General features: G+C 43.9%; 1 protein-coding gene across 2 annotated transcripts in view; it reads left to right on the forward strand.

The window, feature by feature from the left end:
- C4H7orf57 (chromosome 4 C7orf57 homolog) overlaps window positions 1–23,909 on the forward strand; it is a 29,485-nt gene that overhangs the window by 3,643 nt on the left and 1,933 nt on the right. Inside the window, exons 3-8 of one of the 2 annotated variants that reach the window (XM_005890517.3) lie at window positions 4,726–4,911; window positions 6,740–6,848; window positions 7,290–7,446; window positions 20,104–20,201; window positions 21,424–21,623; window positions 22,590–22,604. In XM_005890517.3, coding sequence (XP_005890579.2) covers window positions 4,726–4,911; window positions 6,740–6,848; window positions 7,290–7,446; window positions 20,104–20,201; window positions 21,424–21,623; window positions 22,590–22,604 — 765 coding nt within the window. The remainder of the gene's footprint in view (window positions 1–4,725; window positions 4,912–6,739; window positions 6,849–7,289; window positions 7,447–20,103; window positions 20,202–21,423; window positions 21,624–22,589; window positions 22,605–23,909) is intronic. The other variant, XM_070369893.1, reaches the window with a different exon arrangement.

Below are 23,909 nucleotides of genomic sequence, written 5' to 3' on the forward strand. Positions count from 1 at the left end.
GGAGAGGGTGTGGCCAGCGTCTGGGAGGAGGGCCTGCCAGGATGCCCCCCTGGGGGGTGGGTGTCAGGTCAGGTTGCTCACCATCTAGCCTTCCTGAGGTGGCACTCGGTCCTGCTCCTGTCAAATTAGCAAACATGTTCACTAAAGCTGTGACTTCTGTCTCAGTATGTTTGTTTTAATTGAAGTATATAGCTGATTTGCAATGTGGTTTGTGCTAGTTTCAGATGTACAGCAAAGTTATTCAGTTACACACACACATATATATATACATTCTTTTTCAAATTCTTTCCATTATAGGTTATTAAAAGATATTGAGTATAATTCCCTGTGCTATACAGTGGGTCCTTATTGATTATCTATTTTATATATAGCAGTGTGTACATGAAAATCCCATGGATGGAGGAGCCTGGTAGGCTGCAGTCTGTGGGGTCTCGAAGAGTCGGACATGACTGAGTGACTTCACTTTCACTTTTCACTTTCACTCATTGGAGAAGGAAATGGCAACCCAGTCCAGTGTTCTTGCCTGGAGAATCCCAGGGATGGGAAAGCCTGGTGGGTTTCCGTCTATGGGGTCGCACAGAGTCGGACACGACTGAAGCGACTTAGCAGCAGCAGCAGCAACATGTGAATCACAACCTTCTAATTTATGCCTCCCCTCATCTTTCCCCTTTGGTAATCATTAAGTGTGTTTTCTATGTCTGTGAGTCTGTTTCTGTTTTATAATTGAGTTTATTTGTATCATTTTTTAAGATTCCATTTATAAGTGATACATGGTATTTGTCTTTCTATGTCTGACTACTTCACCTAGTGTGATAGGCTCTAGGTCCATCCATTCTGCTGCAATGTCATTAGTTCATTCTTTTTTATGGCTACGTAGTATTCCATTACATGCACCACATCTTCTTTATCCATTCATCTGTTGATGGACATTTAGGTTGTCTTCATATCCTGACTATTGTAAATAGTGCTGCTAAGAACATTGGGGTGCATGTATCTTTTTGAATTAGAGTTTTCTTCTTTTCTAGATATATGCCCAAGAGTGGGATTGTAGGATTGTATGGAAGTTCTATTTTAGTTTCATAAGAAAGCACCATAGTATTCTCCATAATGGCTGCGCCAATTTACATTCCCACCAGTAGTGTAGGAGGGTTCCCTTTCCTCCCCACCCACAGCATTTTTTGTTTGTAGACTTTTTGATGATGACCATTCTACAAAACTACAATGACCTCATTGTAGTTTTGATGTGCGTCTGTCTGCTGCACTCAATATGCCAGCAAATTTGGAAAACTCAGCAGTGGCCACAAAACTGGAAAAGGCCAATTTTCATTCCAGTCCCAAAGAAAGGCAATGCCAAAGAATACTCAAACTGCAGTACAGTTGTGCTCATTTTACCTGCTAGAAAGGTTATGCTGAAAATCCTTCAAGCTAGGCTTCAGCAATACATGAACTGAGAACCTCCAGATGTACAAGCTGGATTTAGAAAAGCCAAAAGATCAGAGATCAGATGATTCGTTGGATCATAGAAAAAGCAAGAGAATTTAAAAAAACATCTACTTCTGTTTCACTGATGACGCTAACGCCTTTGACTGTGTGGATCAGAACAAACTGTGGAAAATTCTTAAAGAGATGGGAATACCAGACCACCTGACTTGCCTCCTGAGAAACCTGTATGCAGGTCAAAAAGCAACAGTTAGAACTGGACAGGGAACAGCTCACTGGTTCAAAATTGAGAAAAGAGTACGTCAGGCTGTATATTGTCACTCTGCTTATTTTATTTATATGCAGAGTACATCATGCTAAATGCCAGGCTGGATGAAGCACAAGCTGGAATCAAGATTGCCAGGAGAAATATCAATAACCTCAGATAACACCACTGTAATGGCAGAAAGTGAAGAGGAACTAAAGAGCCTCTTGATGAAGGTGAAAAAGCCGGCTTAAAACTCAACATTCAAAAAACTAAAATAATGGGATCCAGTCCCATCACTTCATGGCAAATAGAAGGAGAAAAAGTGGAAGTAGTCACAGGTTTTATTTTCTTGGGCTCCAAAATCACTGCAGACGGTGACTGCAGCCATGAAATTCAAAGACACTTGATCCATGGAAAGAAAGCTATGACAGACCTAGACAGCATATTCAAAAACAGAGATATTACTTTGCTGACAAAGGCCAAAATAGTCAAAGCTATGGTGTTTCCAAGAGTCATGTACAGATGTGAGAGTTGGACCATAAAGAAGGCTGAGCACCAAAGAATAGATGCTTTCAAACTGTAACGCTGGAGGAGACTCTTGAGCGTCCCTTGGACAGCAAGGAGATCAAAGCAGTCAGTCCTAAAGGAAATCAACCCTGAATATTCATTGGAAGGACTGGTGCTAAAGCTAAAGCTTCAATACTTTGACTATTTGATTCAAAGAGCTGACTCATTGGAAAAGACGCTGATGCTGGGAAAGATTGAAGGCAGGAGGAGAAGGGTGTGACAGAGGATGAGGTGGTTGGATGGCATTACCAACTCAATGAACGTGAACTTGAGCAAACTCTGGAAGACAGTGAAGGACAGGGGAGTGTGACATGCTGCGGTCCATGGGGTCACAGAGTCGGACATGGCTTAGCGACTGAACAACAGCAATAATTGATGATGTTGAGCATATTTTCATGTGCCTGTTGGCCATCTGTATGTCTCCTTTGGAGGAATGTCTAGCTTTTCTGACCATTTTTTGATTGGTTTTTTGGGGGGCTTTTTGTTGTTGTTATTGCATTGTATGAGCTGTTTGTGTATTTTGGACATAAGCCTTTGTCCATCACATAGTTTGCAAGTATTTTCTCCCAGTCCATAGTTTGTCTTTTCATGTTGCTTAAGTTTCCTTTGCTGTGCAAAAACTTGTAAGTTTGATTAGTCCCCTTTGTTTGTTTTTATTCTATTGCCTTTGGAAACTGACCTAAGAAAACAGTGTTATGATTTATGTCAGAGAATGTTTTGCCTGTGCTGTCTTCTAGGAGCTTTATGGTGTCATGTCATATTTTTCTCTCAGCCATTCTGAGTTTATTTTTGTGTGTGGTGAGAAAGTGTGTTCTAGCTTCATTGATTTAAATGTGACTGTCCAGCTTTCCCAATACCACTTGCTGAAGAGACTGTCTTTCCCACCTTGTATAGTCTTGCCTCCTTCGTCAAAGGTTAGTTGACCACAGGTGTGTGGGTTTATTTCGGGGCTCTTTATTCTAGACCATTGATTGCTTTGTCTGTTTTTGTGTCAGTACCACACTGTTTTAATTACTGTAGGTTTGTAGTATTGTCTGAAGTCTGGGAGAATTATATCTCCAACTTTTTCTTTTCCTCAAGATTGGTTGAAAATTCTGGATCTTTTAATATTCCATATAAATTTTAGGATTATTTGTTCTAGTTCTGTGAAAAATGTCATGGGTAATTTGATAGGGATCACATTACAGCTGTAAATTGCTTTGGGTAGTATGGTCTTTTTAACAGTATTAATTCTTCCAACCTAGGAGCATGGGATATCTTTCCACTTCTTTAAATCATCTTCAATTTCCCTTACAATTAGCAGCATATGTGTCTTCTGCCTCCTTGATCAGGTTTATTCCTAAGTATTTTATTTTATTTATTTATTTTTTATGCTATTTTAAAAGGGATTTTTTTTTTTTACTTTGTGATATTTCATTATTAGTATAAAGAAATGCAACAGATTTCTGTATGCTAATCTTGTATCCTGCTATGTGGTTAAATTTATTTATCATTTTTGGTAGTTTTTGTTTGGAGTCTTTAGGGTTTTCTGTATATAGTATCATGTCACCTGTGTATAATAACAATTTTACCTCTTTTCGACCAGTTTGAATACTTTTTATTTATTTTTCTTTGTTGACTGCTCTGCCTAGGATTCCAGTACTATGTTGAATAGAAGTGGTAAGAATGGGCATCACTGTCTTGTTCCAGAGTTTAGTGGGGAGGTTTCAGCTTTTTACCATTGAGTATTATGCTGGCTGTGTGTTTGTCATAGTAGCTTTTTATTATGTTGAAATAGGTCCCTCTATGCCCACTTTGGTGAGAGTTTTTATCATGAAATCTCAGTGTTTTAAAAGTCTAAGTTGATCAAATCTTGGCCAACTTTTGGCCACATAGTCCAGAGACTTGCCCATGTTTAAGTGATTTTGGATCTTTCAGGAATGTGTGGGTGCATGATGCATGCTCAGTCGTGTCTGACTCTTTGCGACCCCATAGACTGTATAGCCCATCTGGGTCCATGGGATTTACAGGCAAGAATACTGAAGTGGGTTGCCATTTCTCGCTCCATCAGGAATGCGTACTTCCTGACATATCCAGAAATGCAGTCAAGTCCCAATTCAGGGAAGATTGAAGGAGAAGAGAGATAGACAATTAGGGAATTTGGAAACCTCACTGGGAGGCTAAGACCCCCAGGGAAGGGCTCTGGTCTCACTGCTTTGGGACAGCGGGGCAGCTGGGCGCAGAGGCCAGCCGGCCCCCTCGAGGGTGTTCTCCTGCTGGGCACTGTGGCTGCTGCTGGTGGCCTTTAGGATCTGCCGACTCCATGACCACAGGGAGACGCATCAGGTAACAGGTGTTCAGAAGAGGGCAATTTCTCCTTTGCCGGTGTCCTGGGGAGGGTGAGACAGCCTCCTTGATGTCTCCTGGGCAGGGGGCCAAGCCAGCTTGGGCTCCGTGAGTAACATCCCGACCCTGGGCCTCCTCTTCCCTAGACTGGTATTACCACCTTCCTGTGAAGCAGTCAGAGAAGGCTGTGGACGCCCCGCCAGCATCGCAGATTCCTGGCCTCAGCGACCCGAGGGAAGCCCCCAGTGGGCACACGCTCGGGCTGCGGAGGTACTGGGTGAAGGAGACAGACTCGGAGTACGTGAAGCTGGCCAAGCAAGGTGGCCGCCCTGGTGAGTGCTTCTGTGTGTGGGGGCGGTGGGCAGGTGGTGTGACCTTGTCGTCTGGACATCCAGATGCCATCTGTGATCTGGACACTTGTTACTGTCAAGTGTAGGAATTTTGCCCAAGGTCATAGGGCATCCAGGTCACCTGATACAGCCCAGGGTGCAGACTCTTCAGGGACATGCTGCCGTTTATGGGAAAGACCGACTGGACTGTGCATTCACCAGACTGGGATTTTCTTTGGATTTCTCCTGAGCACCACCCTGGGGTGACTCCCACGCCAGCCTCACTGTCTAACTGCAGAGTCGCTGTCTCTGCACTGACTGTGGTCACCCTTCTGGGGGGTAAGAAGGGGTTGCCCCTTCTGCACTTGCCCGTGAAGCATCTTTGCTTCCTGTTGCTCGGTCTCCTCATCCCTCAGGGGTATATTAATATCTCCTGCATGGTAGAGGCTGATGAGTGTCAGCGGTGATGTTGACAAACATCCGGCCTTTATCCATGATTTCGCTGAGCAAGTCTTGCTCAGTTGTCCTAACTCAGGTTGCTGCTCAGGTTAGGAGTCACGTCTGGAACACCTTCGGCCGGGCCTTTGTGGAGAGCGACCCTGAGAAACGCTGACCTTTCTCTTTCTGGCCGCTGTTCCTTCCATGAAGGTTGTCGCGGAGAAGATGGGCTACGTGGCAGATGGTGGCATCTGGGCTGTGATGCTACAAAGCCCAGAACAGACTGTGTGACTCATTGCGTGTGAAGCACAGAAGCAGGGTCCCCTCCTCACTCTGAGCCTCAGGCTAAAAGAACATCAGTGGGACAGCTGGCAAAATCTGAATAAGATCTGTAATTGGATAAAAGGATTGCATCACACTGACTTCCTGATTTTGATCACTGCGCTGTGATTATGTCATAACTGTCACTGGAAACACCCCACGTGGTCCCCCAACGAGCAACAGACAGTGACAATACTAATGGGGGAGAGAAAGAACGAGCAAATGGGAAACGAAGCATGGTGTTTGGGGAATCTGGGTGACGGGTATAGCGGAATTCATACCTTATGAGGGAACTTTTGTCTACATTTGAAATATTTAAACAATGAAAGTTCACATATTAAAAAAGTTTCAAATGTCTACTAATAGTATTGGCCACTGACCCCCCCCTCCCCCCATAGCAGGCAAAACCTGCTTAGCAGGCAAACCAGTCACTCCCAGCTGGGGCCCATCGACCTCCTGCCTGAGCTGCCCCTGTGAAAAGCCTCCAGCCTGGGGGAGGGGGACGAAGACCTGGCAGCAAGTGGGTGGGTTGGGAGCTGGAGTGAGTCTCTGTGCCTCTCAGCCTGGCTCTGAAGGGGACACCGGTTAATAGGACCCCTACTCTCGTGATTTAGAGGGGCTGGTGCCCGCTTCCCACCAGAAACCTGGAGGCTTACCCCAGAAATGCCCCGGGTGTGAAGGAGTAGGGACAGAGAACAGACCCTCCTGGGCTGAGAGAGGAGACAGCAAGCGACCCCCCGGCCCCCCAGCCCGATGAGTTTTGTCTCCACAGTCACTGGCATGGAGCAACGACACCCCCCACCTCCTCCAGGGACGCTTGGATGGGAGGAGGAGGTGGTGGGGCAGAGGGAGGGGCTGTTCTCTGGGCAGGCAGCGCTGGCAGGTGAGAACCAGGGACACCCTGACGTCCGCCCCCCGCCCCCCGCCCCCACCCCCACACAACCCCGACCCCAGTCAGAGAAGCTCAGGAGGAAGCCCAGTTCCCTTGTCAGCAGTGGGGACGTGCTGGCTGGTGATGCTCAGGCTCGGATCGGGGCGGTGATGCTCACCGCCACGTCTTTTTGCCTTCGAGATCTGTTGAAGCACTTTGCCCCCGGGACCACGAAGGGCTCCCCAGTGGCCTACTCCTTGCCAGACTGGTACATCCACCACAGCAAGCCGCCGACGGCAGACCAGAGACAGTGAGTGTCCTGACCCCCGCGTTGCAGCCACCGCCCAGCCCGGCACCCCCAGCCTCTGACTTCGCTCCCGGCCACTCTGCCTGCAGCCTCCTTGCCGCTGCAGCCCTTTTCTCTCTCATCCTTCCTGGCGCTCTGCTGGCTGCCTAGCTTCTCCTGGGCCCTGCATCCCAGAGGCTTCCCCGCTTCCCTGCTGTCTTTTCCCTCCCTTCTTCCCTCCCTTCCCTCCCCCTCTCAACTCTTCCCCTTCCCTTCCTCCTTTCCCCCCGCTAAGAGTTGGAAGTTTATCCTAGCTGAATGAGGAGCCAAGAAAATGAGGGGTGGGGGGAGGTGGGCGGGGCCTGGAGAAGGTCAGTACCGGGTGCTGGAGATGGGGGAGCAGGGGAGGGGGAATCCGGAGGTGGTCCTAAGCAGCTGGCCGGGCCCTTTCCTTTGTTTCTGCAGGGTGCCTGCTGTGTCCATACCTGACTACATGGTTTATGAAGAGTTTAACCCAGATCAGGCCACTGGCAACTTCGAGTCCAGAATGGGCCCCTTTGACTTTGACATGAAGACGATTTGGCAAAGAGAGGCCGAGGAACTTGAAAAGGAGAAAAAAAAGGTGACAGGAGCACCAGATAGATAGCATGGCGTTGCTTGTCAGCTGTGTGTGTCTCGTGGCCCCGGAATCTGCCTTTTAAGTTTGATTTTTTCAAAGGCCAGTTGTTGTTCAGTCACTCAGTCATGTCCCACTCTTTGCAACCCCATGGACTGCAGCACGCTAATCTTCCCTGTCTGTTACCAACTCCCAGAGTTTGCTCAAACTCATGTCCATTGAGTCGGTGATGCCATCCAACCATCTGATCCTCTGTCATCCCCTTCTCCTCCTGCCTTCAAACTTTCCCAGCATCAGAGTCTTTTCCAGTGAGTTGGCTCTTCTCATCAGATAGCCAAAGTACTGGAAAATACAAAGGTCAGAGGCCAAAATAAATTAACTTCCTTTTCTCCTTTTTTTTTTATAATAACATTTTAAAAATATAGATTTATTTATTTTAATTGGAGGCTAATTATTTTACAATATTGTATTGGTTTTGCCATACATCAACATGAATCCGCCATGGGTATACATGTGTTCCCAATCCTGAACCCCCTCCCACCTCCCTCCCTGTACCATCCCTCTGGGTCATCCCAGTGCACCAGCCCCAAGCATCCTGTATCATGCATCGAACCTGGACTGGTGATTCGTTTCATATATGATATTATACATATTTAAATGACATTCTCCCAAATCATCCCACCCTTTCCCTCTCCCACAGAGTCCAAAAGACTGTTCTATACATCTGTGTCTCTTTTTCTGTCTCGCATACAGGATTATCATTACCATCTTTCTAAATTCCATATATATGCGTTAGTATACTGTATTGGTGTTTTTCTTTCTGGCTTACTTCACTCTGTATAATAAGCTCCAGTTTCATCCACCTCATTAGAACTGATTCAAATGTATTCTTTTTAATGGTTGAGTAATACTCCATTGTGTATATGTACCACAGCTTTCTTATCCATTCATCTGCTGGTGGACATCTAGGTTGCTTCCACGTCCTGGCTATTATAAACTGTGCTGTGATGAACATTGGGGGTACGCATGTCTCTTTCAATTCTGGTTTCCTCGGTGTGTATGCCCAGCAGTGGGATTGTTGGGTCATAAGGCAGTTCTATTTCTAGTTTTTTAAGGAATCTCCACACTGTTCTCCATAGTGGCTGTACTAGTTTGCATTCCCACCAACAGTGTAAGAGGGTTCCCTTTTCTCCACATCCTCTCCAGAGTTTATTGCTTGTAGACTTTTGGATAGCAGCCATTCTGACTGGCGTGAAATGGTACCTCATTGTGGTTTTGATTTGCATTTCTCTGATAATGAGTGATGTTAAGCATCTTTTCATGTGTTTGTTAGCCATCTGTATGTCTTCTTTGGAGAAATGTCTGTTTAGTTCCTTGACCCATTTTTTGATTGGGTCGTTTATTTTTCTGGAATTGAGCTGTAGGAGTTGCTTGTATATTTTTGAGATTAGTTGTTTGTCAGTTGCTTCATTTGCTATTATTTTCTCCCATTCTGAAGGCTGTCTTTTCACCTTGCTTATAGTTTCCTTTGTTGTGCAGAAGCTTTTAATTTTAATTAGGTCCCATTTGTTTATTTTTGCTTCTATTTCCAATATTCTGGGAGGTGGGTCATAGAGGATCCTGCTGTGATTTATGTCAGAGAGTGATTTGCCTATTTTCTCCTCTAGGAGTTTTATAGTTTCTGGTCTTATGTTTAGATCTTTAATCCATTTTGAGTTTATTTTTGTATATGGTGTTAGAAAGTGTTCTAGTTTCATTCTTTTTACAAGTGGTTGACCAGTTTTCCCAGTACCACTTGTTAAAGAGATTGTCTTTTCTCCATTGTATATTCTTGCCTCCTTTGTCAAAGATAAGGTGTCCATATGTGCATGGATTTATCTCTGGGCTTTCTATTTTGTTCCATTGATCTATATTTCTGTCTTTGTGCCAGTACTATACTGTCTTGATGACTGTGGCTTTGTAGTAGAGCCTGAAGTCAGGCAGGTTGATTCCTCCAGTTCCATTCTTCTTTCTCAAGATTGCTTTGGCTATTTGAGGTTTTTTGTATTTCCATACAAATTGTGAAATAATTTGTTCTAGCTCTGTGAAAAATACCATTGGTATTTTGATAGGGATTGCATTGAATCTATAGATTGCTTTGTGTAGTATACTCATTTTCACTATATTGGTTCTTCCAATCCATGAACACGGTATATTTCTCCATCTATTAGTGTCCTCTTTGATTTCTTTCACCAGTGTTTTATAGTTTTCTATATATAGGTCTTTTGTTTCTTTAGGTAGATATATTCCTAAGTATTTTATTCTTTTCATTGCAGTGGTGTATGGAATTGTTTCCTTAATTTCTCTTTCTATTTTCTCATTATTAGTGTATAGGAATGCAAGGGATTTCTGTGTGTTGATTTTATATCCTGCAACTTTACTATATTCATTGATTATTAGTTCTAGTAATTTTCTGTGAGTCTTTAGGGTTTTCTATGTAGAGGATCATGTCATCTGCAAATAGTGAGAGTTTAACTTCTTTTCAATTTGGATTCCTTTTATTTCTTTTCTGCTCTGATTGCTGTGGCCAAAACTTCCAAAACTATGTTGAATAGTAGTGGTGAGAGTGGGCACCCTTGTCTTGTTCCTGACTTTAGGGAAATGTTTTCAGTTTTTCATTATTGAGGATAATGTTTGCTTTGGGTTTTGTCATATATAGCTTTTTATTATGTTGAGGTGTGTTCCTTTTATTCCTGCTTTCTGGAGCGTTTTTATCATAAATGGATGTTGAATTTTGTCAAAGGCTTTCTCTGCATCTATTGAGATAATCATATGGCTTTTATTTTTCAACTAGTTAATGTGGTGTATTACATTGATTGATTTGCAGATATTGAAGAATCCTTGCATTCCTGGGATAAAGCCCACTTGGTCATGGTGTATGATCTTTTTAATGTGTTGTTGGATTCTGATTGCTAGAATTTTATTAAGGATTTTTGCATCTATGTTCATCAGTGATATTGGCCTGTAGTTTTCTTTTTTTGTGGCATCTTTGTCAGGTTTTGGTATTAGGGTGATGGCCTCATAGAATGAGTTTGGAAGTTTACCCTCCTCTGCAATTTTCTGGAAGAGTTTGAGTAGGATAGGTGTTAGCTCTTCTCTAAATTTTTGGTAGAATTCAGCTGTGAAGCCATCTGGACCTGGGCTTTTGTTTGCTGGAAGATTTCTGATTACAGTTTCAATTTCTGTGCTTGTGATGGGTCTGTTAAGATTTTCTATTCCTTCCTGGTTCAGTTTTGGAAAGTTGCACGTTTCTAAGAATTTGTCCATTTCTTCCACGTTGTCCATTTTATTGGCATATAACTGCTGGTAGTAGTCTCTTACGATCCTTTGTATTTCTGTGTTGTCTGTTGTGATCTCTCCATTTTCATTTCTAATTTTATTGATTTGCCTTTTCTCCCTTTGTTTCTTAATGAGTCTGGCTAATGGTTTGTCAGTTTTATTTATCTTCTCAAAGAACCAGCTTTTGGCTTTGTTGATTTTTGCTATGGTCTCTTTTGTTTCTTCTGCATTTATTTCTGCCCTACGTTTTAAGATTTCTTTCCTTCTACTAACCCTGGGGTTCTTCATTTCTTCCTTTTCTAGTTGCTTTAGGTTAGAGTTATTATTTATTTGACTTTTTCTTGTTTCTTGAGGTATGCCTATATTGCTATGAACCTTCCCCTTAGCACTGCTTTTACAGTGTCCCACAGGTTTTGGGTTGTTGTGTTTTCATTTTTGTTCATTTCTATGCATATTTTGATTTCTTTTTGATTTCTTCTGTGATTTGTTGGTTATTCAGCAGCATGTTGTTCAGCCTCCATATATTGGGATTTTTAATAGTTTTTGTCCTGTAATTGACATCTAATCTTACTGCATTGTGATCAGAAAAGATGCTTGGAATGATTTCAATTTTTTTTAAATTTACCAAGGCTAGATTTATGGCCCAGGATGTAATCTATCTTTGAGATGGTTCCATGTGCATTTGAGAAAAAGATGAAATTCATTGTTTTGGGGTGAAATGTCTTATAGATATCAATTAGGTCTAACTGGTCTATTGTATCATTTAAAGTTTGTGTTTCCTTGTTGATTTTCTGTTTAGTTGATCTATCCATAGGTGTGAATGGGGTATTAAAGTCTCCCACTATTATTGTGTTATTGTTAATTTCCCCTTTCATACTTGTTAGCATTTATCTTACATATTGTGGTGCTCCTATGTTGGGTGCATATATATTTATAATTGTTATATCTTCTTCTTGGATTGATCTTTTGATCATTATGTAGTGTCCTTCTTTGTCTCCTTTCATAGCCTTTGTTTTAAAGTCTATTTTGCTGATATGAGTATTGCTACTCCTGCTTTCTTTTGGTCTCTATTTGCATGGAATATCTTTTTCCAGCCCTTCACTTTCAGTCTGTATGTGTCCCCTGTTTTGAGGTGGGTCTCTTGTAGACAACATATATAGGTGTCTTGTTTTTGTATCCATTCAGCCAGTCTTTGTCTTTTGTTTGGGGCATTCAATCCACTTACATTTAAGGTAATTATTAATAAGTATGATCCTGTTGCCATTTACTTTATTGTTTTGGGTTCGAGTTTATACACCTTTTTTGTGTTTCCTGTCTAGAGAAGATCCTTTAGCATTTGTTGGAGAACTGGTTTGGTGGTGCTGACTTCTCTCAGCTTTTGCTTGTCTGTTAAGCTTTTGACTTCTCCTTCATATTTGAATGAGATCCTTGCTGGGTACAGTAATCTGGGCTGTAGGTTATTTTCTTTCATCACTTTAAGTATGTCCTGCCATTCCATTCTGGCCTGAAGAGTTTCTATTGAAAGATTAGCTGTTATCCTTATGGGAATCCTCTTGTGTGTTATTTGTTGCTTTTCCCTTGCTGCTTTTAATATTTTTTCTTTGTGCTTGATCTTTGTTAAGTTGATTAACATGTGTCTTGGGGTGTTTTGCCTTGAGTTTATCCTGTTTGGGACTCTCTGGGTTTCTTGGACTTGGGTGATTATTTCCTTCCCCATTTTAGGGGAAGTTTTCAACTATTATCTCCTCAAGTATTTTCTAATGGTCTTTCTTTTGTCTTCTTCTTCTGGGACTCCTATGATTCGAATGTTGGGGTGTTTAACATTGTCCTGGAGGTCTCTGAGATTGTCCTCATTTCTTTTAATTCATTTTTCTTTCTTCCTCTCTGATTCATTTATTTCTACCATTCTGTCTTCTATTTCACTAATCCTATCTTCTGCCTCTGTTATTCTACTATTTGTTCCCTCCAGAGTGTTTTTGATCTCATTTATTGTATTATTCATTATATACTGACTCTTTTTTATTTCTTCTAGGTCCTTGTTAAGCCTTTCTTGCATCTTCTCAATCCTTGTCTCCAGGCTATTTATCTGTGATTCCATTTTGATTTCAAGATTTTGGATCATTTTCACTATCATTATTCGGAATTCTTTATCAGGTAGATTCCCTATCTCTTCCTCTTTTGTTTGGTTTGGTGGGCATTTATCCTGTTCCTTTACCTGCTGGGTATTCCTCTGTCTCTTCATCCTGTTTATATTGTTGTGTTTGGGTGGCCTTTCTCTATTCTGGCAGTTTGTGGAGTTCTCTTTATTGTGGAGTTTCCTCACTGTGGGTGGGGTTGTACAGGTGACTTGTCAAAGTTTCCTGGTTAGGGAAGCTTGTGTCGGTGTTCTGGTGGGTGGAGCTGGATTTCTTCTCTCTGGAGTGCAATAAAGTGTCCAGTAATGAGTTATGAGATGTCAGTGGGTTTGGAGTGACTTTGGGCAGCCTGTATATTGAAGCTCAGGACTGTGATCCTGTGTTTCTGGAGAAATTGCGTGATATGTCTTGCTCTGGAACTTGTTGGCCCTTTGGTGGTGCTTGGTTTCAGTGTCGGTATGGAGGCGTTTGATGAGCTCCTGTTGATTAATGTTCCCTGGAGTCAGGAGTTCTCTGGTGTTCTCAGGATTTGGACTTAAGCCTCCTGCTTCTGGTTTTCAGTCTTATTTTTACAGTAGCCTCAAGACTTCTTCATCTATACAGCACCATTGATAAAACATCTAGGTTAAAGATGAAAAGTTTCTCCACAGTGAGGGACGCCCAGAGAGGTTCACAGAGTTACATGGAGAAGAGAAGAGGGAGGAGGGAGTTAGAGGTGACCCGAATGAGATGAGGTGGAATCAAAAGAAGAGAGAGCAAGCTAGTCAGTAATCACTTCCTTATGTGCGTTCCACAGTCTGGACCACTCAGAGATGTTCATGGAGTTATACAGAGAAGAGAAGAGGGAGGAAGGAGACAGAGGTGGCCAGGAGGAAAAAGGGGGGAATCAAAAGGAGAGAGACAGATCTAGCCAGTAATCAGTTCCTAGGTTTTCTCACCATCTGGAACACACAAAGAGATTCACAGAGTTGGGTAGAGAAGAGAAGGGGAGGGGAGGAGATAGAGGCGACCTGGTGGAGAAAAAAAAGGAGAGTCAAAGGGGAGAGAGCAGTCAAGCCAGTAATCTTGCTCCCAAGTAAAAATGGGTACTGAAGATTGGGTTCTTAAAGGTACAAAATTGATAACAAATACCAAAAATCAAAGATTAAAAATCTAGACGAGAGGTTGGATTTTCAAAAATACAATATTAAAGAAAAAAGTCACAAAATTAATATATATATATATATATATATATATATATATATATGAAGTTTGCTTTAAAAATAGGGTCTCTTTTTTTTTTTTTTTGCAAAGTAGTAGTAGGTTATAAAAATGAAAATTAAAGGAGTAATAGAGGACTTAACATTTTTTTAAATTTTAAAAAATGATAGTAAAAATATATCTAGGACTTTCTTTGGTGTTGTTGTGGGCAGTTTGGGGTCAGTTCATTTTCGGATAATTCCTTGGTCCGCTTATATTTCTCAAGATCTATAGGCCCCTTCCTAAGTAGTCAGTACTAAGTACAGGGTTTTAATCTATTGCACCTGTCACTTCCAAGGCGGTTCCCTCTGTTTTAGCTTCTGTTTGCTGGTCTCTTCAGTGTCTGATTTCCGCCCTGACACAAGAGGGCGGTGGTGGACACTTTTTTACGCTCACTTGTTCAGTTGCGCTGTGGGGAGGGAGGGACACTGCAAACAACACTGGCATGTGCTCGCATGTCTCAGCCACACTGGGCCTGCCCCAGCTCACCGCACATGTGCCCTCCCTGCCCACACTGCTCAGGCTCTAGGTTGCCCTGCTGGGAACTGTCTGAGGCCGGCCCCGGGTTGTATGCACCTCCCAGGTCTAAGCTGCTCAGGTTCAGGCACTTGGGTAGTCCTCAGAGGTGCAGACTCGGTTGGGCCTGCATTTTGTGCCCTTCCCAGGTCTGAGCAGCTCAGGTGACCAGGTGTTTGGCGAGCGTGGTCGCTGAGACTTATCGCCTCCCCCATCCCTGCCGCTCGGTTTTCTGGGTGTACAACCAGCACACCTTCTCAGGCGGATGTTGACTGTCCAGAATCCCAAGAAGTCTTAGTTAGTGAAGAAGCCTGCTTGCAGTTTGGTAGATAATGCCACTCTGGGGCCGCGATTGCCCCCTTCCAGCTCTGGCTGCCTGTCACCGGAGGGGGATGGTCTGCAGCCCACTAGCCCTGTTCAGTCTTTTGTTCTATGAGCGGGTCTGACGGGGTCTTAGGTTAGGGCTTTTCTCGTAGCTCTAGTCAGTCCTTTGTTCTGTGAGTGGGCCTGGTGGTGTCTTAGGTTAGGGCTTTGGGTGTGGTAGCTATCCTGCAGTCTGGTTTGCTAGCACAAGTTAGTTCCCTCAGACTGCCCTCGGGGCATTCAGGCCTGGTCCTTACTCTAAGCAATGCAGCCCGCGCCTCCCTGCCCAGCCCCTGCCTGCTAGTGGCGGGTGCAGGCGTCTGTGCTGCTTCTCCGCTGGGGAAGTTACCGCTGGACATGTAATCTGTGGGTTTTAATTACTTATTTATTTTTCCTCCCAGTTATGTTGCCCTCTGCGGTTCCAAGGCTTGCCACAGACTCGGCAGTGAGAGTGTTTCCTGGTGTTTGGAAACTTCTCTCTTTTTAAGACTCCCTTCCCGGGACAGAGCTCCGTCCCTACCTCTTTTGTCTCTCTTTTTGTCTTTTATATTTTTTCCTACCTCCTTTCAAAGACAATGGGCTGCTTTTCTGGGTGCCTGATGTCCTCTGCCGGCATTCAGAAGTTGTTCTGTGGAATTTACTCAGCGTTTAAATGTTCTTTTGATGAGTTTGTGGGGAAGAAAGTGGTCTACCCATCCTATTCCTCTGCCATCCCAGGACCGCCCTATCCTTTTCTCGTTATGAACATCAAACCTGTGATGTGAGACTGCCTTTTGTTTAAGGAGCTGACATGGGGAAAGTTAGCCATCACTTCTCATCTGCCCAGATAGGAAGGACATTATCCAGTTCCTGAATGAGCCCATTCTGTTTGAGGGTTTAAGGTAAAATTCCCCAGAATACTGTGTGGACAGGAAGGGAAGAGGAGACAGTGCTTTGCAGCTGCACAAACCCCACAAGTGTATTTGACCTTGAAGGAATGCTGGCTCCAGGGTGACACACTTTTAAGGCATTTCTGTTTCAAGGGAGCCATGGAAGGCCATCCCTGGTTGGTGGCTTTATGGTGGTGTCTCAGTTCAGAGGCCATTGGTCACAGCTCCCGGGATGTGGGGATCTATGGGTAAGCTGGTGATGTTCATGTTAAAACTAGCAGCCGTGTCCCGGCAATGAGCCAGCCTTGCCACCCTCACACTCACACACACACACACACACACACACACACACATACACACACACACAACAACCCTGCCTTGCCAGGGAGTAGCCTTGAGGCCCACTTCCCAGTGTCTAGTTGGAGGAGAACCCTTGGAAGTTTATTTTGGGGCTTGGAAAATTGAGCCCCATGTGCAGGGTCAGCTGCCTATATTTAGCTGGCTGTTTGCCCCCAAGACACCCAGTCCCAGCCCTGAACCTGGGTCTTGGCGTTTGCACAATCACTGAATGAGCTGCTCTCAGGAACATGCATGTTTCTGGCAACACCTCCCAGCAATACCCCGAGCCTTCAGATAGATGGTAAACAGGGTTGGTGCACATGCCCTGTTAAAGGCTGAAATGCTGCATTGCCCCCAAACCATGGACAGAGTTATCCAGGTGCTGAGAAAGTGCAGGGCTGAGAAAGTGTGGGGAGCAAGCCCGTTCTATCCTGTGTTTCTCTGCACAGGTGAGGCTCAGTTCAGTTCAGTTGCTCACTCATGTCCGACTCTTTGCGATCCCATGTACTGCAGCACCCCAGGCTTCCCTGTCCATCACCAACTCCTGGAGCTTGCTCAAACTCATGTCCATTGATGATGTCATCTAACCATCTCATCTTCTGTCGTCCCCTTCTCCTCCCACCTTCAATCTTTCCCCAGCATCAGGCTCTTTTCCAATGAGTCAGTTCTTCACATCAAGTGGCCAAAGTATTGGAGTTTCAGCTTCAGCATCAGTCCTTCCAAAGAATATTCAGGACTGATTTTCTTTAGGATTGACTGGTTTGATCTCCTTGCAGTCCATGGGACTCATCAAGAGTCTTCTCCAACACCATAGTTCAAAATCATCAGTTGTTTGGCACTCAGCTTTCTTTATAGTCCAACTCTCACATCCATACATGACTACTGGAAAAATGATGGCTTTGACTAGGTGGGCCTTTGTTGGTAAAGTAATGTCTCTGCTTTTTAATATGCTGTCTAGGTTGGTCATAGCTTTTCTTCCGAGGAGCAAGCGTCTTTTAATTTCATGGCTGCAGTCACCATCTGTAGTGATTTTGGAGCCCAAGAAAATAAAGTCTCTCACTGTTTCCATTGATTCTCCTTCTATTTGCCATGGAGTGATGGGACTGGATCCCATGATCTTAGTTTTCTGAATGTTGAGTTAAAGTCAGCTTTTTCACTCCTCTTTCACTTTCATCAAGAGGCTCTTTTGTTCCTCTTCACTTTCTGCCATAAGGGTGGTGTCATCTGCATATCTGAGGTTATTGATATTTCTCCCTGCAATCTTGATTCCAGCTTGTACTTCATCCAGCCCAGCATTTCATATGATGTACTCTGCGTATAAGCTAAATAAGCAGGGTGACAATATACAGCATTGGTGTACTCCTTTCCCAATTTGGAACTAGTCTGTTGTTCCATGTTTGGTTCTAGCTGTTGCTTCTTCACCTGAATACAGGTTTCTCAAGAGGCAGATCAGGTGGTCTGGTATTCCCATCTCTTTCCATGGTTTTTTCTATGCTTTTTCTGTTTCTTTGCTTTTTCTATGATTCAGCAGATGTTGGCAATTTGATCTCTGTTTCCTGTGCTTTTTCTAAATCCAGCTCAAACATCTGGAAGTTCACGGTTCACGTACTGTTGAAGCCTGGCTTGGAGAATTTTGAGCATTACTTTACTAGTGTGTGAAATGAGTACAATCATGTTGTAGTTTGAGCATTCTTTGGCATTGCCCTTCATTGGTATTGGAATGAAAACTGACCTTCCAGTCCTGTGGCCAGTGCTAAGTTCTCCAGATTTGCTGGCATAATGAGTGCAGCACTTTCACAGCATCATGTTTTAGGATTTAAAATAGCTCAACTGGAATTCCATCACTTCCACTAGCTTTGTTCATAGTGATGCTTTCTAAGGCCCACTTGACTTTGCATTCCAGGATGTGTGGCTCTAGATGAGTGATCATACCATTGTGATTATCTGGGTTGTGAAGATATTTTTTGTATAGTTCTTCTGTGTATTCTTGCCACCTCTTCTTAATATCTTCTTCTTTTGTTAGGTCGATACCATTCCTGTCCTCTATTGTGCCTGTCTTTGCATAAAATGTTCCCTTGGTATCTCTAATTTTCTGGAAAAGATCTCTAGTCTTTACCATTCTATTGTTTTCCTCTATTTTTTTTGTTGTTGTTGTTGTTGCATGGATCACTGAGGAAGGCTTTCTTATCTCTCCTTGCTTTACTTTGGAACTCTGCATTCAAATAGGCATATCTTTCCTTTTCTCCTTTGCCTTTCACTTGTCTTCTTTTCTCAGCTGTTTGTAAGGCCTCCTCAGACAAACTTTTTGCCCTTTTCCATTTCTTTTTTCTTGGGAATGGTCTTGATCCGTGCCTCCTGTACAATGTCACAAACCTCTGTCCATAGTTCATCAGGCACTCTGTCTATCAGATCTAATCCCTTGAACCAATTTGTCACTTCCACTGTATAATCATGAAGGATTTGATTTAGGTCATACCTGAGTGGTCTAGTGGTTTTCCCTACTTTCTTCAATTTAAGTCTGAATTTGGCCATAAGGAGTTCATGGCCTGAGCCACAGTCACTTCCCAGTCTTGGTTTTGCTGACTGTATAGAGCTTCTCCATCTTTGGCTGCAAAGAATGTAATCAATCCGATTTCAATATTGACCATCTGGTGAACGTCCATGTGTAGAGTCATGTCCTGTGTTGTTGGAAGAGGGTGTTTGCTATGACCAGTGCATTCTCTAGGGAAAACTCTGTTAGCCTTTGTCCTGCTTCATTTTGTACTCCAAGGCCAAATTTGCCTGTTACTCCAGGTATCTCTTGACTTCCTACTTTTGCATTCCAGTACCCTTATGATGAAAAGGACATTATTGGGGGTTTTTTTGGGTGTCAGTTCTAGAATGTCTTGTAGGTCTCCTTAGAACCGTTCAACTTCAGCTTCCTCAGCATTACTGTTTGGGGCATAGACTTGGATTACTGTGATATTGGTTTGCCTTGGAAACAAACAGAGATCATTCTGTCATTTTTGAGAATGCACCCAAATACTGCATTTCAGACTCTTTTGTTGACTATGATGGCTACTCCATTTCTTCTAAGGGATTCTTGCCCACAGTAGTAGATATAATGGTCATCTGAATTAAATTCACCCATTCCAGTCCATTTTAGTTCACTGATTCCTAAAATGTCAGTGTTCACTCTTGCCATCTCTTGTTTGGCCACTTCTCATTCACCAGTCACATCCTCAACTGGGCGTTGTTTTTGCTTTGGCACCGTCTCTTCATTCCTTTTTTTTTTAAGTTTTATTTATTTATTTATTTAACTTTACAATATTGTATTGGTTTTGCCATACATTGACTTGAATCCGCCATGGGTGTACATGTGTTCCTCATCCTGAACCCCCCTCCCGCCTCCCTCTCCATCCCATCCCTTTGGATTATCCCAGTGCTCCAGCCCCGAGCACCCTGTATCGTGCGTCAAACCTGAACTGGCAATTTCTTTCACATATGATATTTTACATGTTTCGATGCCATTCTCCCATATCATCCTGCTCTCGTCCTCTCCCACAGAGTCCAAAAGACTGTTCTTTACATCTGTGTCTCTTTTGCTGTCTTGGATACAGGGTTATTGTTACCATCTTTCTAAATTCCATATATATGTGTTAGTATACTGTATTGGTGTTTTTCTTTCTGACTTACTTCACTCTGTATAATTAGCTCCAGTTTCATCCACCTCCGTCTCTTCATTCTTTTGGGAGTTATTTCTCCACTCTTCTCCTGTAGCATATTGGGCACCTACCGACCTGGGGAGTTCATCTTTCAGTGTCCTATCTTTTTGCCTTTTCATACTGTTCATGGGATTCTCAAGGCAAGAATACTGAAGTGGTTTGCCATTCCCTTCTCCACAGGTGAGGCTGCCAGCCATCAAGTCCAAGTATCCAAGCAAAGTGGGGACCCCTCTTGGCCACAGAGAGCCTGCAGGAAGCAAACTGTCCTTTCCACCCATGTAAGTGCATGGGCTGGGCAGCGCAGTCTGGATTCGGTGTGGGTTTGGTCTTTGGTACAGGTGGCAGGCACCCTCCCACACCACAGGCGGATGCCGCCTAAGGCTACTCACCTCCCAGCAGCAGGCTTCAGGGGTGTCCCTGCAATTGCACAACCTCCCGCGGCCCGGCCTGTCCACTGGCCTCTTCTCCCGTCTCCCCTTCCCTCCTGACGCCCCTGGACCCTATGGCCCCCTTTGTCCCCTTGTTGTCTCATGCGCCTGTGAGCGCGGGCTGAGTTGTCTCCTCCATCAGCCCGAGTGCTGCCTTCCCCCTCTCAGGAACCCCCTCACCCAGGCTCACCCTGTCAACCTGGGCCCACTTGGCCTAATACGTGTGTGCTGCTCAGTCCTGCCGCCTTCTGTCCCTGGGGCCTGGCCCCCGGTGTCCATGCCAAGTGAGCCCCCGACTCTGCATTCCGCTGGAGCATCCATCAGGTGCCCTGACGTGTGTGTAGTTGCCTGGCTAGAGAGAGGGCCCCTAATGCCTTCTATTTCTCTTCACTTTCCCAGAATCCCATTTTAGTGCCAGAACCAATGCCGTTAATTGTCCGACTAATTCTTCAAATGTCTTCTCCGCTAGTAGGTGGAGGGGAAGGGGAGTGATCAATCAGTCACATTATGTGTGACAAATGTCATGAGAGCGCCGCACTCAGACTATGAGGGCAAAAAAATTCTATCATCTACCTAACTTTCCATCTCTCTGTCTATCCATTCGTCCTTCTATCTATTCCCCTAATCATCTATCATCTGTGCAGAGAAGCAGAAGATAATCTGTAATGTGAACTGGGCAGAACTCATTAAGAAAATAATAATTTGTTGCAAAGTGGTAGAGTCAGAGTCACTCATCCCTCCCCAGGGACAGGGCAGTGCTTTCTCCGGAGAGCTCTCCAGAGAATGCTGGAATTCTGCTTCTTCTCATTGTCTGTTCTGAAGAAAGGCTTTTGGAAGCTGAACTAAATGTGAGCTGAACTAAGTATAAGTGTCCAGGGCGTGCTTGCTGGTCACTTCTTTATGTTTAAAAGTGGAGAGAGATTGAGAAAGAGGTGGAGAGAGGCAGGGAGAGAAGAGAACCATCTCTATTATGTCTTTAGGAACAATAACACATGTAATTTACCATGAATATGTTTGCTTCTGGATTTTCATTCACCTTTGTACTTAAGTACTTAATTTTTCTCTTTTTGAGACCTGGTCAAAGACCCAGTTCACCTACAAACTTTTCCAAACTGATTAGCAATGGATATAAGGATGAGTGGTTACAGCAGCAAGCGGACTCAGACAAGAGGGCCCCGCAGACCCCTCAGTCCTCTGTCTCATCTCCGTCCCCACTGGATGCTGAGCCGCCCGCAGACCCAGAGGCTCCCGGAGACACCACGGAAGCCGCAGGTGAGGAGCATGGCCACCGAGGCCCCTTGTCTCATTCACTGTATCATAATGAGTGATCCAAAAGCCACATAAAAAACCTACAGAAGTATTGAGGTTACAGGCACACATGAGGATAATATGTATTTTATTTTTTTCCCTGTTTATTCGGATGAATAGCAAAAGTCATTATTTCTGTAGCTTTACATTTTCTTTTAGTTGTTGAAAATTCCGACGCTTCTTGTGTTGTACCACACACATAATATCGATTTTAGTCTCCTGGATCCAAAAGGTTCTGACCCACGCAATGACTGGTCTTCTCTGGGGCAGCTTCAGAAAAAGCCATGGTTTCTGAAAAGCACTAGCAGTTCACGGTGGAGTCGTGCCATTGTCAGCACTTCTTACACTTTGTCATTAAACTTTACGTATCAACAGTTTAGTCCTTTCCCTGAAATTTGCTACCCAGAAACTCTATTTGATTTTTAACAATCGCAGTCACAGGGACAGTTGGTCTTATTTTTTGGCCACGTCCGTCTTCAAATCCATCGAGTACTATGCTTAGTTTCTGTGGTTCAGTCGCCAAGTCACGTCCAGCTCTGTGACTCCATGGACTGCAGTAGGCGAGGCTTGCCTGTCCTTCACAATCTCCCAGAGTAGGTAGCTCTAGGAATTATTGACCGTTTACCTCTAGGAAACTTATTTTCACCCTGAGGCTTCAGTTCTCCGATTAAGGAGGCAGGAACTGTGTTATGTCCCTTCAAGCATCTCAAATGTTTTATATATAAGTGATCTCTGTGCACCTTCCTGTCCAGTGGGCACCTCACTGCCCCAGCCACTGTCTTAATGACACACTCCCTCCACTGTCACCATGATGCCATCTTAAGTCATACAACTTTTTTACTAATTTTTAAGTAATTATTAAAAGTAATTCTTTTAAAATTAGCCTGTTTTATTGAATTGAAAAACTAATGTACTTGTTCTTTATTCCAGAGTCTTCTCCTCTGAGTGAGTATTTTTAGAGAAACTGACCTGCGTCCAAATATAAAACGTGTCTTAGACGCACAGAACAGTCGATGGACATAGTTCTTGAACCTGAAGCTGACATGTCTCAGAAGCCTATGAGATCCCTCTCTAAACTGCTGGTGTCCTAACTACGAAAGCTGGTGCCATCTACCCCTTTAAAAAGTCGAGTTCTAGCAACACAGTCTGGGGACAGCAAAAGGAGCACTTACATTATTACAATAAGACTGGTCTTTTATGCAGATCACACAAGATAAAGCATAGTATAGTTCACTTTGCTGCTGCTGCTGCTAAGTCGCATCAGTCGTGTCCGACTCTATGTGACCCCATAGACGGCAGCCCACCAGGCTCTGCCGTCCCTGGGATTCTCCAAGCAAGAACACTGGAGTGGGTTGCCATTTCCTTCTCCATTGCATGAAAGGGAAAAGTGAAAGTGAAGTCGCTCAGTCATGTCCGACTCTTCACGACCCCATGGACTGCAGCCTACCAGGCTCCTCCGTCCATGGGATTTTCCAGGCAAGAGTACTGGAGTGAGGTGCCAGAGACCTACATTTTATTAAGCACCGTGTGAGAGATGTGGGTTTAAATAATGGTAAAGAAGTGAAAGGGGCTTCCAAGATGACTCAGCGGTAAAGAATCCGCCTGCCAGTCGGGAGACACAAATTCATCCTCTGGGTCAGGTCTTCTCCCTGGAGAAGGGACTGGCAACCCACTCCAGTATTCTTGTCTGGAGAATCCCATGGACAGACAAGCCTGGCAGGCTACAGTCCATGGGGTCGCAAAAGAGTCAGATACGACTTAGCAACTGAGCACAAAGAATGAAAGGCCACGAGAGGACCCCAATTTAAATACAGATGTGGCAGGCACCAAGGCCCACCTACGGAGGGTCTCCAAGGGGTTTTATTGTCATTTTTCTGCATCGTCTTAAGTAGATAGAATTTACTTCACCACCACCAAAATATGTTATCTGGTTAAAGAACATTAGTCTAAGGTTATATACTTCCTACTGGGAAATAAATCATTGCACGTGTTGTATAATATCTCAGCACACGTGGGACTGACTCAGGGACCACCAGCTGCCTGCGAGTTGGAAGCCGGTGTTTCTGACACGTGATTAGTCCTTGTGGGTAGGACAGTACACTAGAATTTTATGTAGACTACAGTTAGAATCCGGTAAATAGGATTACTACTTTAGTAAATCAGTACAGAGACATTTCTTTTCTTTTATTTAAAATAGATTAATAAGTTAGGGACTTCCCTGACAGTCCAGGGGTGGACTTCCCCTTCCTA

The sequence above is a fragment of the Bos mutus genome, chromosome 4, assembly GCF_027580195.1.
Source record: "Bos mutus isolate GX-2022 chromosome 4, NWIPB_WYAK_1.1, whole genome shotgun sequence".
Taxonomy (NCBI): Eukaryota; Metazoa; Chordata; class Mammalia; order Artiodactyla; family Bovidae; genus Bos; species Bos mutus.